The sequence below is a fragment of the Paramisgurnus dabryanus genome, chromosome 13 (assembly GCF_030506205.2).
Source record: "Paramisgurnus dabryanus chromosome 13, PD_genome_1.1, whole genome shotgun sequence".
Lineage (NCBI taxonomy): Eukaryota > Metazoa > Chordata > Actinopteri > Cypriniformes > Cobitidae > Paramisgurnus > Paramisgurnus dabryanus.
The window spans coordinates 26603306-26617439 of record NC_133349.1 but is presented as its reverse complement, the minus strand read 5'-3'; the positions used below and the strand labels follow the sequence as shown (position 1 = coordinate 26617439).

At 45.4% G+C, this 14134-nt stretch overlaps 1 protein-coding gene across 1 annotated transcript in view; it reads right to left on the bottom strand.

Annotated features, from left to right (window-relative positions):
* The window catches only part of dnah5 (dynein, axonemal, heavy chain 5), a 153610-nt gene that overhangs the window by 69713 nt on the left and 69763 nt on the right, over positions 1-14134 (bottom strand). The window contains exons 53-54 of the mRNA XM_065246255.2: positions 5060-5190; positions 1937-2090 (exon numbers count right to left, since the gene is read on the bottom strand). Coding sequence (XP_065102327.2) covers positions 1937-2090; positions 5060-5190 — 285 coding nt within the window. The remainder of the gene's footprint in view (positions 1-1936; positions 2091-5059; positions 5191-14134) is intronic.

Here is a 14134-nt window from a genome sequence, read left to right as displayed (position 1 = left end):
TGTGTTGACGGCTTGAGCCCCGCCGACAATGAGCCCGCGTTCTGAGTCTCAGAGGGAAATCAAGATGTCGAAGTGGGAAATTATATAAAAATTTACAGACAGGAGTGTGAGAGTGACCTGGGCCTGCCCTGTAGCAATGGATATATGGAAAATAGCATTGGAAGTTCTACAAACCGGACTCCGGATTGTCACACATCAATTAATGCCGTGGCGTGGATGAATTATCGGAGCATTTCAGGTGCAAAGATCCAAATGTTCGGCTGTCATTAAGTCAATTCGGGCACCATGAACTTCAGCCAGACTGTACATAGTTTTGAAAAGTTCAGATGTTCATGTTCTTCAGCATCCTTGCAAGTCAACGTACAACCAACAGCCTATTATTGTTCTGCATTTAACGTTAAAGGTAAGCCTGTACGATCTCTCACACACCTGTTTATCAGGAGTAAGTTAAATAGATAAAAAACAGACATTGTTAAATTTATAATTAACGAATTTGAATTAGCCTATCCTACAGCATAGCTGTATATGTAAACGAGTTATTGCTTGCTATTGTGGTGCTCTAGCTGCTTAATCGCTAGCTTATGGTGCATTACTTGTGGCAGTTAAAATAACTACGTTATATGATCATATTGAACCAAAATGTTGATAAAACGTTGCGTGTGGACCGTTTTTGGGCTGAAAACCATCAACTCTATTTGCCAACCCTGGCCCCCACCATTACGTAAAATTTATTTCTACCTCTGGGTCTGAACTTCTAATGAGTAGTGTTGTGCTAATATGTAACGTTAGGTATGCGTTTTTTTGTTGTTGTTGTATTGTTCAGAGCTCTATACGTTGCTCACTATAGCTGTAGTTTGTGTGGTTGTATTACAGAGATGTTTGTTTATAACACTTTAAAACTTAATGTACCAAACCTATGTATTTTCTAGCTGGGGGAATTATATGCATTCATGTGATCGCCCCCTCTGGTATTTTAGACGCCCCCTCATCAGCGCTCGGCTGGCGCCGGCACTGAACCCCAGTGTCTTCCTTTGTTTTCCACAATCCAAATGCAGATATTTTTAAAAGTATTGTTTGGGCTTTTCTGGATACTATTGGAGTGGATGGTAACCACATCAAAAAACACCCACTCCCATAATAACAAAAAATATTCAAAATAACCCTGAAGACACAGAAAATGTGCACTGAAAAAGAGGCAACCCTTTTTAAAAGATGTGCATTTGGGTTCTGACAAACAAAGCCAGACATTTGGGGTTCAAATGACTTTAGGGTGAGTAAATAAGGACAACTTTTTTATTTTAGTGTAAACTTTCCCTTTAAGTGTAGTCATGCAGAAAAGCATGGAGATGTTAGGTCTTCAGTGTAAATGTCAAAAACAGTGCTTTGCATTTTCTACCAGATTCCTCTCTTTGTCACAAAATGTCTTTCAAAATAAACAGTATGTCATTCCAACCCATCTGTCTTTCCACCCTCATCTTCATCCTCCCCTGAGCTTCATTCCTGTCAAAGCAACACCTCATCAGCCTTCCTCTGGCGGTTTCACTATGACGGATGGATTTCACAACAAGTGCATCCATTGCTCTATGGCAGACGTCACATTGCAGGATGCAGAACGTCACCTTTTTCACATTGATGAACACATTTGTCTCCTTAATATAAAGCAATGCACCTCGTGCCTCACAGATCTCAATTATATCTGTCTTTATGACACAGAACGAGCTTAGTATTTTGTCAGTTGAAGGTACTACACTGACATTGTTTGACTTTTCATTATACTGTAATGCCTATGGAGATCTGAATCATTCAGCTTTAGAGGAGCATGAGTAGTGACCTTGAGAACTCCTGCATCACGTGTAGCTGGGCTCATTTTAGCATGTGCTCACTGAATGAAAGTCGGGTCTGTGTTTGGGGGTGTGTGTAGGGGCGGTTCTCTGACCTCTCCAGATGAAAGGACGTTGTTCATGTACTCCAGGAAGGACTCGTCCCTGATCTCGTTGTCAGTGAAGATGAAGCTGATGCCTTTGCCCTGCTGTCCAGCGATCCTGTACAAACCCTTCAGGTCATCCATCAGGTTGGAGGTGTTGTAGGAACTACAAGAGAGAAAAACAGAGGTTTGAGAACAGTGAATTTGTGCATAAATGAAATGATTATGAGATTAGGAGCATCAAGGTTTGAGTTCACTTATTGATTTCATCACATTGATTTCAATCTTTGACATTGCTTACTCAGTCAATATTAAAGATATCAAGGTTATATTGGTACACAGAATGTTAGGGCTGGGCAGCATATTGAGTCTGTATTTTTTCCCAGCGGGATGAAACCATAGACTGTAAAAAATATGGATGTAGTGTCCGTTACGGATGAGTTACAAAACAACCTCCCCCCCACACTGAAGCCAGACGTAAGTTTCATAACCAGCTTGCATGTTGTTAAGCTGTATCTGTTCAAACAGGGAAGAAAACCTGGTCTTTGAATTTTATTTTCATCATACGCTGTTTCAATAAAGGTAGTTTTGACATCTGACATGAGGCTTTGATTTGCATGAAATCATTTATTCCAATTAGTAAAATATATATTGAGATATTTATTGTGTATCACCATTCATAAAAAAAAACAGTTAGTATTGCCCAGGCTTACACTACATTATATTTAGCAGTGGTTCCCTTTGTATGGTGCATGCCTTTGTGCCACGATATGAAAGTTATGACATAAAACATTCAAAAATTAAAATTTTGAATTAAACAAAACATATTAAATTATAATATGTAGTTCTGTTTGCATTAGTAGCCTTATTTGTCTGAGGTTAAAATACACAGAATTTATGATAAATTCATATATTTTATAAAATTTCATAAAACTGGGCCCACCCCCAGCACAATCTCGTGGCCCGTTTGGGAACCACTGACATATAGGTAAGGAATAATTGACGAGGGGCCATTGAATTATTCGAAAATAATGCCCACCCAAGGTGGTAATGCGGGTGTGCATTATTTTCAAATAATTCAATGAACCGGAGTCAGTTATTCCACTCAGAGCTGATCGGCCCTATACGCTTACTACGCAGGCTGCGTAGGGCCCCGCAAATTATGTAAGGCCCCGCCTCCCCTGACTCATTTTACAGCACGTGTTACTGTTTACTGAGATGACAATATGAAGCGTCATCTCAGGAAACAAAATGAGAGTGAAATGCGAGAACAGCAATCAGGTGTGTTCTCTTCAAGTTTGATGTCATGTCAGCAAGAGCAAACAGTAAAGTTAAGTTGAGTTGTGTAGTATTGCCAGGACATCTCTTAGCCTGTCTGTCACACAACAATTAATTGCGTGAAATTCGCGTGAATAAACGCCCAAGGGCAACGGTGTTCATAAACGGCAGCTCGATAACCGCACCTCGTGTGAATATGCGTTCATATGCGCGTGCAATCGTGCACGAAATGACACGTGCGCTTTCCAGCAGCAACATCTGTGTAGGGACCATAACAAAAATAGCCTGATAACACTCCTAAATGACAACGTTAATGCAATATGGAAACCAATGGATTTACATTGGAATGGGTATAATGCCAGCCAGGTCAAAATTTATGCACATCCCTCAGTGAATAATAACCATCAAGTATCATTTCTCTTATGCATACTATAAACAGTTATATGGTATGGCAAGCCATTTTAGCTTTTATACATTCACATTATATGGATTTTTGATATCAAGAATTCAGTTTTCACAACTTAAATATAAAGAGTGTGATTTATAGATATGCAGTGAGAGCAGTGGGGTGTCAAGTGTGAATGTGTGGCAAAGCTCACGGGTCATGGCTCACGGCCCAGGTCAGGTGCCATGGCTCACGGGTCAGGTAGGAGGGTCCCTTAGCAGAATTTTGCTTAGGGCCCCAGGGAGGTCAGGATCGGCTCTGATTCCACTTATACTACGCTTACCACAAACATTGCTCTGGTGGTTATTTTAAGACATTTGACAGGTTAGGTGGACATAAAATAATAATCAACAAAACCCGTGGAACATTTCTAAACCATTTAGAATAAAGCATTCAATAGACCCGTGGTATAAACAAGAGTAAATCACAAAAAAGTCTAGCAGGGTTTTCACAAAATGGGTCACAAATGTGTTTAATAGCAACCTGAGATACAAGTACTGTACAGGTGACCCATGGCTTAAAAACAGCATCACATTCCAACCATGCAATTTGTTACATTTTTCCTGAATAGTGAGAAAGTAAACGAATTGCCATATGGTGACAGTAAAAGAACTGGATGTGAAAATACTGCCTGGATGAACAGGATTGCGAGCAGCCTGTGTTTTGAAGGCAACAAGGTGAAAGCCATTTGTTTTATTTAAAGACTTTAACACACTCATACACACACTCTTGACAGGAACACAACGCTCATTCATATCAAATATGAGCGCCTATAAAAAACAATTTCTGAATATGAGCAGCGCTTTCATCCACAGAGAGCAAACAAAGAAAACCGCCTTACATTCCCATCTCAGAAAGAGATTACTCTCAAACCCCTAGAGTAAGAAACAGAAAGAAAACATCCTCTGGATAGATGGCTCCCTTACTTTAATGATCAGGACATATTCCCACTTTCAATTTGAGCTGCAGATTATCAGTCGCACTGGAAGACAGGGGTCTGAATTGAAAACGTCCAGTCTCATTGTCTGCACGCTTGACAGCTTACAGGTCCCTTCCTCTTTAAAAGATGCATAGCAGGGTTGAATTGAAAAGTGGAGGCCAGTATAGTCTTTATACACAGATACCATCTACTGGAGCACATCTAAATTGCATTACACTAGATAAAGTCTTTCAAGCTCTATTAAGTCTTTATAAGCTCTTAATTACGTTGGGCAGGGTCAGAAAATGTTGCAAGTCAAAGTAACCCATGTGAGCACCAAAATGAACAATTTTGAACAATAGGTTTGAATTCAACATCTTTCAGCGCCCAAACCCAAGAGATGCATGAAATCTCATTTTACCCTGGAGGAAAAAGATGCATTCGAATAAAGTGGCTATGAATTATTTAGCATGTGGAGGTGAAGGCGACTCACCGAGTGAGTGTAATCTGGAAAGTCTGGTAGCCAGCAATGAAAGACGCAAGTCTTGTCAAACTCTGTTTTCCAGACCCTCCCACACCAACCAGGAGGGCATTCCCCCGAGGGGTCCGGATGATCCGAGAAATCTGCAGAGAGAGTGTGTGAGAGAGATAATAGGAACAAGGTAGAAACAGAGACAGATGATACCTTATTACTATGCAAAACGTTTGCGCACACACTTCACGCAAAGAAACTCCAAGCACTTGTTTGTACTGTAAAACAGGACATGTCTGGTTCCAGTAATAGGCATAAAAGGTGAATTGGAATCATTTTAAATTGGTTGCGAGCGCCGCATTTTACTTGCTCTTTTAAGTTGGAAGGATATTAATAGTATATTGCAAGGTTAATTTGTCAACAGACATAGATTAATCGTTAATAATGTTCTGCTTGTTTCGCTGAAGGGAATTTGCAAACGTCAAAAACTTTCAGATATTGCTGCTGATAAGAAGTAACAAGAAGTAAATTCTATCAAACTAATATAAGACTGTAATAAAATTAAATAACTAGCATCAACACATTTACCTGTGGTTTGCATACAGGGAGACTGTTGACATCTATTAAAACACATATTTTATTAATGTTACACGTTTAGGGCGCACTCACACTATCCAAACCGCACCCTAAATTCGCTCTGTAACATGGGCGCGGGAAGTGGGGGTGCTGCAACACCCCCTGGTGGCAAAGGTTGACCATAAAATGATAGCTTATAAATATCTCTGATTGTTGTTTGTAACTGTTCCAATACATTTTGTATGTCATGTTTGGGCTGTGTGATGAAGATAGAATGATTAATTTAGTAATTTTAAAATTATTTAATTTATTTCAGTGTGTATTAGCAAATCAGATTTGTTTTTTGACGACATGAATGCGATTCAGCCCATACGCTGCGTATGAACATAACAACCAAGCACGCACACTCACAGCCACATAGAACGAATTACTAGGCTATCTGTAGCCTATCTATCAGCTTCGCAATGTCTCAGAAGAGAATTTTGGTTCCCTTTCAATACGGTTCACTTCGCATTGCGTCAGTTTGCTGACGCTATGGGGGGAAACTCCTGTTTACTCCGTGATTGAAGCCTATTGGTTAACGTCTGTAGAAAATACAGACCAATGACGTTTGAGCCCGCGCGGGGGCGTGGCACACGTCCCTATATAAGCCGGTGAAATACGTCAAGAGCTCATTACTTTTCTCCTTCAGCGCGAACCTTCTCGCTGCTCCGAAGAAGAAGCCCTTACTCGCCGTCGATCCAAGCACTGCAGCGGACTACAACACACCAGCGTGTTCCCCTGCCGCTTTCCGGTGAGCCTAAAAAAGAGTATCTAAAAGAGCAGAAGCGCGTTGAGATAATGTCGCTTCGGCATTGCGGCTCCTGCCGAGCCCCTTTGCCTGTGGAGGATTTCCACAAGGAGTGCGTCATCTGTCTGGGTCCTGCCCACGCCGAGGCCGTACTCGCCGAGGCGGGCTGCGCCCACTGCGAGCTCCTTCCTATCGCGGTGCTGCGCTCCCGCCTCGAGATCTTTAAACGGAAGGCTTCCCGTGCTCTCCCGCCTAAACAGCAGCGGAGCCGTGAAGCTGGAAGACGCCCTGAGACCGAGTCCACGCCGGCTCATCCCCCGCGTGCTCTGTCTCCCCGCCGTCACCCTGTCACCTTCGCCCATGAAGACCTGCGCCCCCTGCCGAGTGCTAGCGGCATGGTTTCCTTTGGGTCCGGTGACAACTTGGAAGTGATGTCATCCTCTGAGGAGTTAGAGGATTGGGCGGCTTCGGATGACGACGCCCACGCAGCCGCCGCTGATGAACCTACCGAGTCGCGTCCTCACGACTCTGAGCTCATCCGCATCTTGACGCAAGCTACGGCGGAGCTCAACATCAAGTGGTCGCCGCCGTCAGAGCCTCAACTCAGCCGGTTGGACGAGTGGTTTCTGCAGCCCGGGCGCCGTCAATCGTCCCGCCAACGGCCGGCGCCGTTTTTCCCTGAGGTTCACCAGGAGCTCACCAAATCTTGGCGTGCTCCCCACTCCACCCGAGCTCAGAGCGCCGTCTCCCACGTCCTCTCCGTAGTGGACGGCGCCGACGAACACGGCTACTCCAAGATGCCGCCGCTCGAGGAAACTGTCGCCGCCCATCTCTGCCCGTCTTCAGCCGGCGGATGGAGGGCGAAGTTGAACCATCCATCAAAGCCCTGTCGCCTGACATCGACCCTGGCGTCAAAATCTTACGCCGCTGACGGCCACGCTGCATCCGCTCTCCATACGATGGCGGTGCTGCAGGTATACCAGGCAAAGCTCCTCCGTGACATGGACGAGACAGGTCCGGACTCGTCGACCTTTCAGAACCTGCGCAGCGCGACTGATCTGGCCCTTCGCGCCACTAAAGTCGCCACTCAGGCTGTAGGAAGAGCCATGGCCAGCCTGGTTGTTCTGGAGAGACATCTGTGGCTGAACTTGACGGAGATAAAGGACACGGATCGGGTTGCCCTTCTTGACTCGCCCGTGTCACCGTCGGGGCTCTTCGGCTCCGCTGTGGAGGGGTTCACCCAGCGCTTCACTGAGGCACAGAAATCGTCGCAGGCTATGCGGCATTTTCTACCTAAACGATCTGCCTCAGCGTCTGAGACCGGCCGCCCAAAACCGCCGCCAGCTCAACGCCCTAAGCCAGCACCAGCTCAGCCCCAGCAGAGAGCTGAACCGGAGGTCAAGCGCCAGCTTCCTGCACGACCGGCTGGCCCGCCTCGACGCCGCGGTCCCCGTCCTCGGATTACGCTGGACCCGACGCCGGCGCCGCCTCCCTGAAGAGAGTCTGAGGAGGAAAAGAGGCTCTGGTCCCGCTTCGGCCGGCCCGCCCTCGAAAGTTCTGCGTGTTTCAGTCCCCTCGGGCGCTGGACACACCCTCGCTGTAACAGCGAAACACAAATTTTTACCTTTTCACAAAAAGAGCAAATTTCCTCCTCTGTACACACAAACACACACACACGGCTTAACGTCCATAAGCATATCGACGCTCGCCGTCAAATTTCACGTTTGGCAATCCACCCCCGGTATGCCGGGCTGGATTCTAAACGTAATCCAACACGGTTATTCACTCCAATTCGCCCGGAGACCACCCCGGTTTCGCGGCGTTCTCTACACCACTGTCCCAGACGATCGTATGCAGATCCTCAGGGAAGAGGTGCGTTCTTTATTACTAAAAGACGCGATAGAGACGGTCCCGGCGGATCAAAGCGAATCAGGCTTTTACAGTCGTTATTTTCTCGTTCCAAAGAAAGACGGCGGCCTCAGACCGATATTGGATCTACGCGTTTTGAATCGCGCTCTTGCCAAACGGCCGTTCAAAATGCTTACAGCCAGACAAATCATGGCGTTAATTCGACCGGGCGATTGGTTCATATCAGTGGATCTGAAAGACGCTTACTTTCACATTCCGATAGCGCCACGTCACAGGCCGTTCCTAAGATTCGCGCTCGACGGGACAGCATACCAGTACAAAGTTCTGCCCTTCGGATTATCTCTGGCACCACGCACATTTACCAAATGTGCGGATGCGGCTCTCGCCCCTCTCAGACAGAGCGGCATCCGCATATTGAATTACCTCGACGATTGGCTTATTCTAGCACAGTCAGAGAGGGAAATTACTGCGCACAAGACCGTTGTACTCCAGCATTTGGAGAATTTGGGGTTCAAAATCAACCTCCAGAAGAGTTTGCTCACCCCCACGCAGCGAATCGCGTTCTTAGGCACGACGCTCGACTCATTAAAGATGCGGGCATGGCTTACACAGGAACGCGCGCTCACGGTCAGACGCGAGGCGGCATCGTTCAAAGCGGGTTCACATCTCCCTCTCAAACGATTCCAAAAAATGTTGGGTCTGATGGCAGCAGCATCCCCACTAATACCGTTGGGAATGCTGTTCATGAGGCCGCTTCAGTTTTGGTTGAAAGCGAAAGTTCCGCCCCGTGCTTGGTTGTCGGGCCGCTTATTAATCAAAATCACGTACAGCTGCGTGAAAGCGCTTTCGATATGGACATCCCCTCACCTTTTCCTCTCGGGCACGGAGCTCGGCTCCGTGAGCAGGAGGAAAGTGGTGACTACGGATGCATCTGCGACGGGTTGGGGCGCTCACTGCGACGGCGAGCTCGCCTTCGGTGCGTGGAACAACCAGTTGTCTCAGCTACATATCAACCACCTCGAGATGTGGGCGGTTATCTTGGCGCTACGACACTTTCGACCGAAACTCCAACATCAACACGTTCTAGTGCGGTCGGACAGTATGACGGTGGTTTCGTTCATAAACCACCAAGGAGGGCTGAGATCTCGCTCCCTATCCAGGCTGGCGAAACGGCTTTTATTATGGGCTCACGCGAACGTACGTTCGTTAAAAGCGACTCACGTACCGGGTGTAGCCAATACGGGTGCAGACATTCTCTCGCGCAACGGTCCGCCGCCGGGAGAATGGAGACTGCATCCTCAGACGGTCGAGAGAATATGGACCGTCTTCGGCCGGGCGGAGATCGATCTGTTTGCATCAGACGAGAACGCGCATTGCCCGATCTTCTTCTCGAGACATCACGATGCCCTGTCGCAAGCATGGCCGGCGTGTCTTCTGTATGCTTTTCCTCCGGTGGCCCTGTTACCACAGGTCCTTCAGAGGATAAGAGAGACGAAATGCGCGATAATTCTGGTCGCCCCGTTTTGGCACAATCAACCATGGCTCCCCGACCTATGGCAGCTGAAAACATCAGCACCATGGCCAGTACCGCTGAGGAAAGACCTCCTATCTCAGGCGAGAGGGACGATATGGCATCCACAGCCGGAGCTATGGAATCTACACGTTTGGTCTCTGAACGGCAACCATCACGCCTTTCAGGACGAGTGTTAAATACTCTAACTGAAGCTAGGGCCCCATCTACCAGGCGCCTTTACGCTCAAAAGTGGTCTATTTTTTCTGATTGGTGCACGACGAAAGACTTAAACCCAAACACCTGTGAAGTGGAGCATATTCTCTCCTTTCTGCAGGAAATGCTGGACAGCGGTCGCGCGCCCTCGACGCTTAAAGTGTATGTGGCGCCGATAACGGCGAATCACGCCCTTATCGCCGGTCGCACCGTGGGAAAACATGATCTCATCATTAAATTCCTCAGAGGCGCTCGCAGACTAAACCCACCGCGACCTAACACGGTCCCGTCTTGGGATCTGTCCACGGCCCTGAAAGCGCTGCGCGGTCCCCCTTTCGAGCCCCTCGAACAGGCTGACCTGCGCGCTCTCTCGTTTAAAACCGCTCTCCTCCTGGCGTTGGCATCGGTTAAACGAGTGGGCGATTTACACGCGTTTTCAATTGACCCGTCGTGTCTGGAATTCGGTCCTAACGATAGCAAAGTGATCCTTAGACCGAGAGCGGGATACATTCCTAAAGTTTTGACCACGCCATTTAGAGTTCAGGTGGTTTCACTTCTCGCCCTTCCGACGGCGGACGGCGAACAAACCCCGAACACGCTCTGCCCCGTCAGAGCGTTAAGAATATACACGGACCGTTCTGCCTCATACCGCAAGTCAGATCAGCTGTTCGTAAGCTTCGCGCAACATTCCTTAGGTATGCCGCTCACTAAACAGAGGCTATCTAAATGGATCGTCGAAGCCATTGCTTTGGCTTACGCCTCCCTGAATGAACATTGTCCAGTTGGTTTAAAAGCTCACTCCACGAGGGGTATGGCTTCATCTTGGGCTTGGTCTACAGGGATTTCTATCGTTGACATTTGTAACGCGGCCGGCTGGTCCTCGCCGTCTACGTTTGTCAGATTTTATAGCCTGGATGTCCCTGCCTTACAAGCACAGGTCTTATCGGCTTAATGATTCACGCGACTGCGTTTCTGTATGCTTTCACGGTGCGTTGCTAGCTCACCGTCATGGCTACCTATTAATAATTCACGCACAGCTCGCGGCGCGCTCAGGGAACCCGCCGTCTCGTGCTCTATTGTATATGCATCATGGTGCGTTTAGAAACTTCACTGTATGCGTATTACTGTCTCATATATGGTGCTTACACTTGCGCTCGCTAGAGCTATGTATATGCTGGGTTAGGGCCACATGCAGTGTCTCTCCGGTAAGGGCACCTCAGTCCGTTGTGTATGCACGGCGGGATGGGATTACGTTCCCCCATAGCGTCAGCAAACTGACGCAATGCGAAGTGAACCGTATTGAAAGGGAACGCTTAGGTTACTCACGTAACCCCGGTTCCCTGAAATAACGGGAACGAAGCATTGCGTCGCTGGCCGTGCTACAAACGTCTACGCAGCGAGTGTTATTCGGCTGCGCGCTTCAGTCGAATAATAATGAGCTCTTGACGTATTTCACCGGCTTATATAGGGACGTGTGCCACGCCCCCGCGCGGGCTCAAACGTCATTGGTCTGTATTTTCTACAGACGTTAACCAATAGGCTTCAATCACGGAGTAAACAGGAGTTTCCCCCCATAGCGTCAGCAAACTGACGCAATGCTTCGTTCCCGTTATTTCAGGGAACCGGGGTTACGTGAGTAACCTAAGCGATTTTTTTTCAATAAAACAGCCCAAAAGTCCCGAGGACTAGCGTTATTTGTCCAAATGACTCACATATCAGAAAAAGGTAATCTTTTCAAAAACTATTTAAAAATATAGCCAAATTGTTTCGTGGTGTTTAACGCACATGTAAATGTAAAAGAACATTTAAAGTAAACATTTAAAGTAAAAAAGATTGAATTAAATTATTAAAACGACATGAAAGGAACTAAATTGTATAATAAGGAACATGCGCATTTAAGAGTGGTGGGTATTAAAAAATTAATATAAATTATTACCATGCATCGATTTTAATGTTAAACATCTATAAATCCAAATTAATACATATGAAATATATTCCAACAATTTAGGATATGATGTTTGAATTTTAAAGTCGAAAAATATCTTATTTTTACACCGCCGTGCAGAAGGCATGCAGGCAAATTGAAACAAAACTTAAGACAAAAAAATATTACATTTACGTTTAAAAATAGAATTAAATGAAACCCGTGAATTGAAAGGTCCACTAATCGCCTTAACTCGAGTGATGTCAATAAAGTTTCCATGTTAGAATTTATACATATTAAAAACTTAAGCAAAGGAAACAAAGAAGGCATAGGCTACTGGCACGAGTGAGAATGTATAACTGGTTCCATTCCTCAGACTTTCCTCCAAACTTGCTTGAAGTTAATTCTCCTGTTTTTCTTTTTAGGGGTCAAGCCCAGAATGGGCGAAGACCCCTATTGTATCCGTTAGTTTTCTTTTTATTATTATTATTATAATAATTATTATTATTCCTCCGCCATTGCGGTCTATGGCAGCCCCTAGAACCGTACATAGGAAAGTTATGAAATTTGGCACACTGACAGAGGACAGTCCAAATAATATCCACAGCAAATTTGGAGTTTCTATCTCAAGCCCGCTAGCGCCACCAACAGTCCAAAGTTGCACTTACGTTTTTGCTTATAACTTCTGATCCGTAAGTCCTAGAAACGAAATTCTTGTCTCCTCTGATTCCTTGGCTCAAGCCGATTCGATTAGACCCTATGACGTCATTTTCCGTCATGAAAATTTTTCCGCCATTTTGAATTATTCGTAAAACCTACTTTTGCGAACTCGTCCTAGAGTTTTTGCCCGATTGCCACGAAAATCGGTATGCAGCATCTAGAGACACTCAAGGCAAAAAGTTATTAAAAGAATTTAGATAAACCAATCCGTTGTCGTATAGCGCGTCAACGAATTTTACGTAGAGCGCAAAATAACAGATTTTAGGCTGTATCTTCGTCAAACTTAGGACTATTGACACGACACTTGGTACTTGAGATGACAGTGAGGAACTGAGTGTGCATGCACAATTTCGTGGCAGCGCCACCTAGTGGCCAGACTTATGTTTTAAACGCCTATAACTTTGGCTCAGATTGACGTATTTTCACGGGACTTGTTTCTTTGGAGTTCTGAATAGTTGCCGAGTCCAACGATACCAAACATGCCAGAATTCGCCTTACGGTTAACCCTGCGCAGCAAAATAGCGCTTAAAAAACACGCGTGAATATCTCCGCGAGCGTTTTTCCGATCGACTTGAAAACACCATAGGAAGAACATTGCGTTACCTTCTGAACAAAAAGTTCTATTGGCGTTACATTAAAATTTTTATCAGAAATTGCCGAAAAATGCAAAAAACGAAAAATTACCTTAAATTTTGCATTTTTTACACATAAATGGCTATAACTTCGCAACGAAAAGAGATTTTTTCACCAGATTTGATACGCTGATGTACGACCACAGTCTGAGGCTACACAAAAATAATTTTATGCTTGCACCACTAGTTGGCCTTATAATTGAACAAAACCTTTGAAATCAAGCCACCCTATGGTCATACAACTGTTTCTTCACTAAACTAAAGTGTATATTCATAAAACTAGCTAGATGTAACACAGTTATGACCTGAGGTTGCATGCACAATTTTGTCATTGCGCCACCTACTGGTTTTGAGATAGAAATATGGCATTTTTTGCCTAAAACTACTGCAACAACACATCTAAAACCATGAGTCATCATGGATTATTCCTTTCATGGCTTTGACTATAATCACTGGTGGTTGCCAATTCACTCCCTAGCAACCAATGAGAATACCTTATCAACCGTTTTTGCAAGAGCTATATCTCTGCGTCAGAACATCGTAGAGACACGGGGGTGGGCTCTTTTGACTCATTAACACCACTGTAACATTTTGTGAGCTGAGTATTGCCACTGCAAGCACCACTCATTTTTACGTCAGTGTTCTAGTTATCAATGCTCGTCGAAAGAGAGGGAGAGATTTCACTAAATGAGAACAGCTTTTTTGCTGATAACTGTTATATTGTTTTGTCTGAAATCAAGAGATTTTCCTAGGTACTTTAAACTGCTCATCCGAAGTCAACTTTACTTTCTGCTGTGCCCTTTTTGGCTTGACCCCGGTGATTGCTGCTTGCAGCTATATTTTTCTTTACATCTTCAAA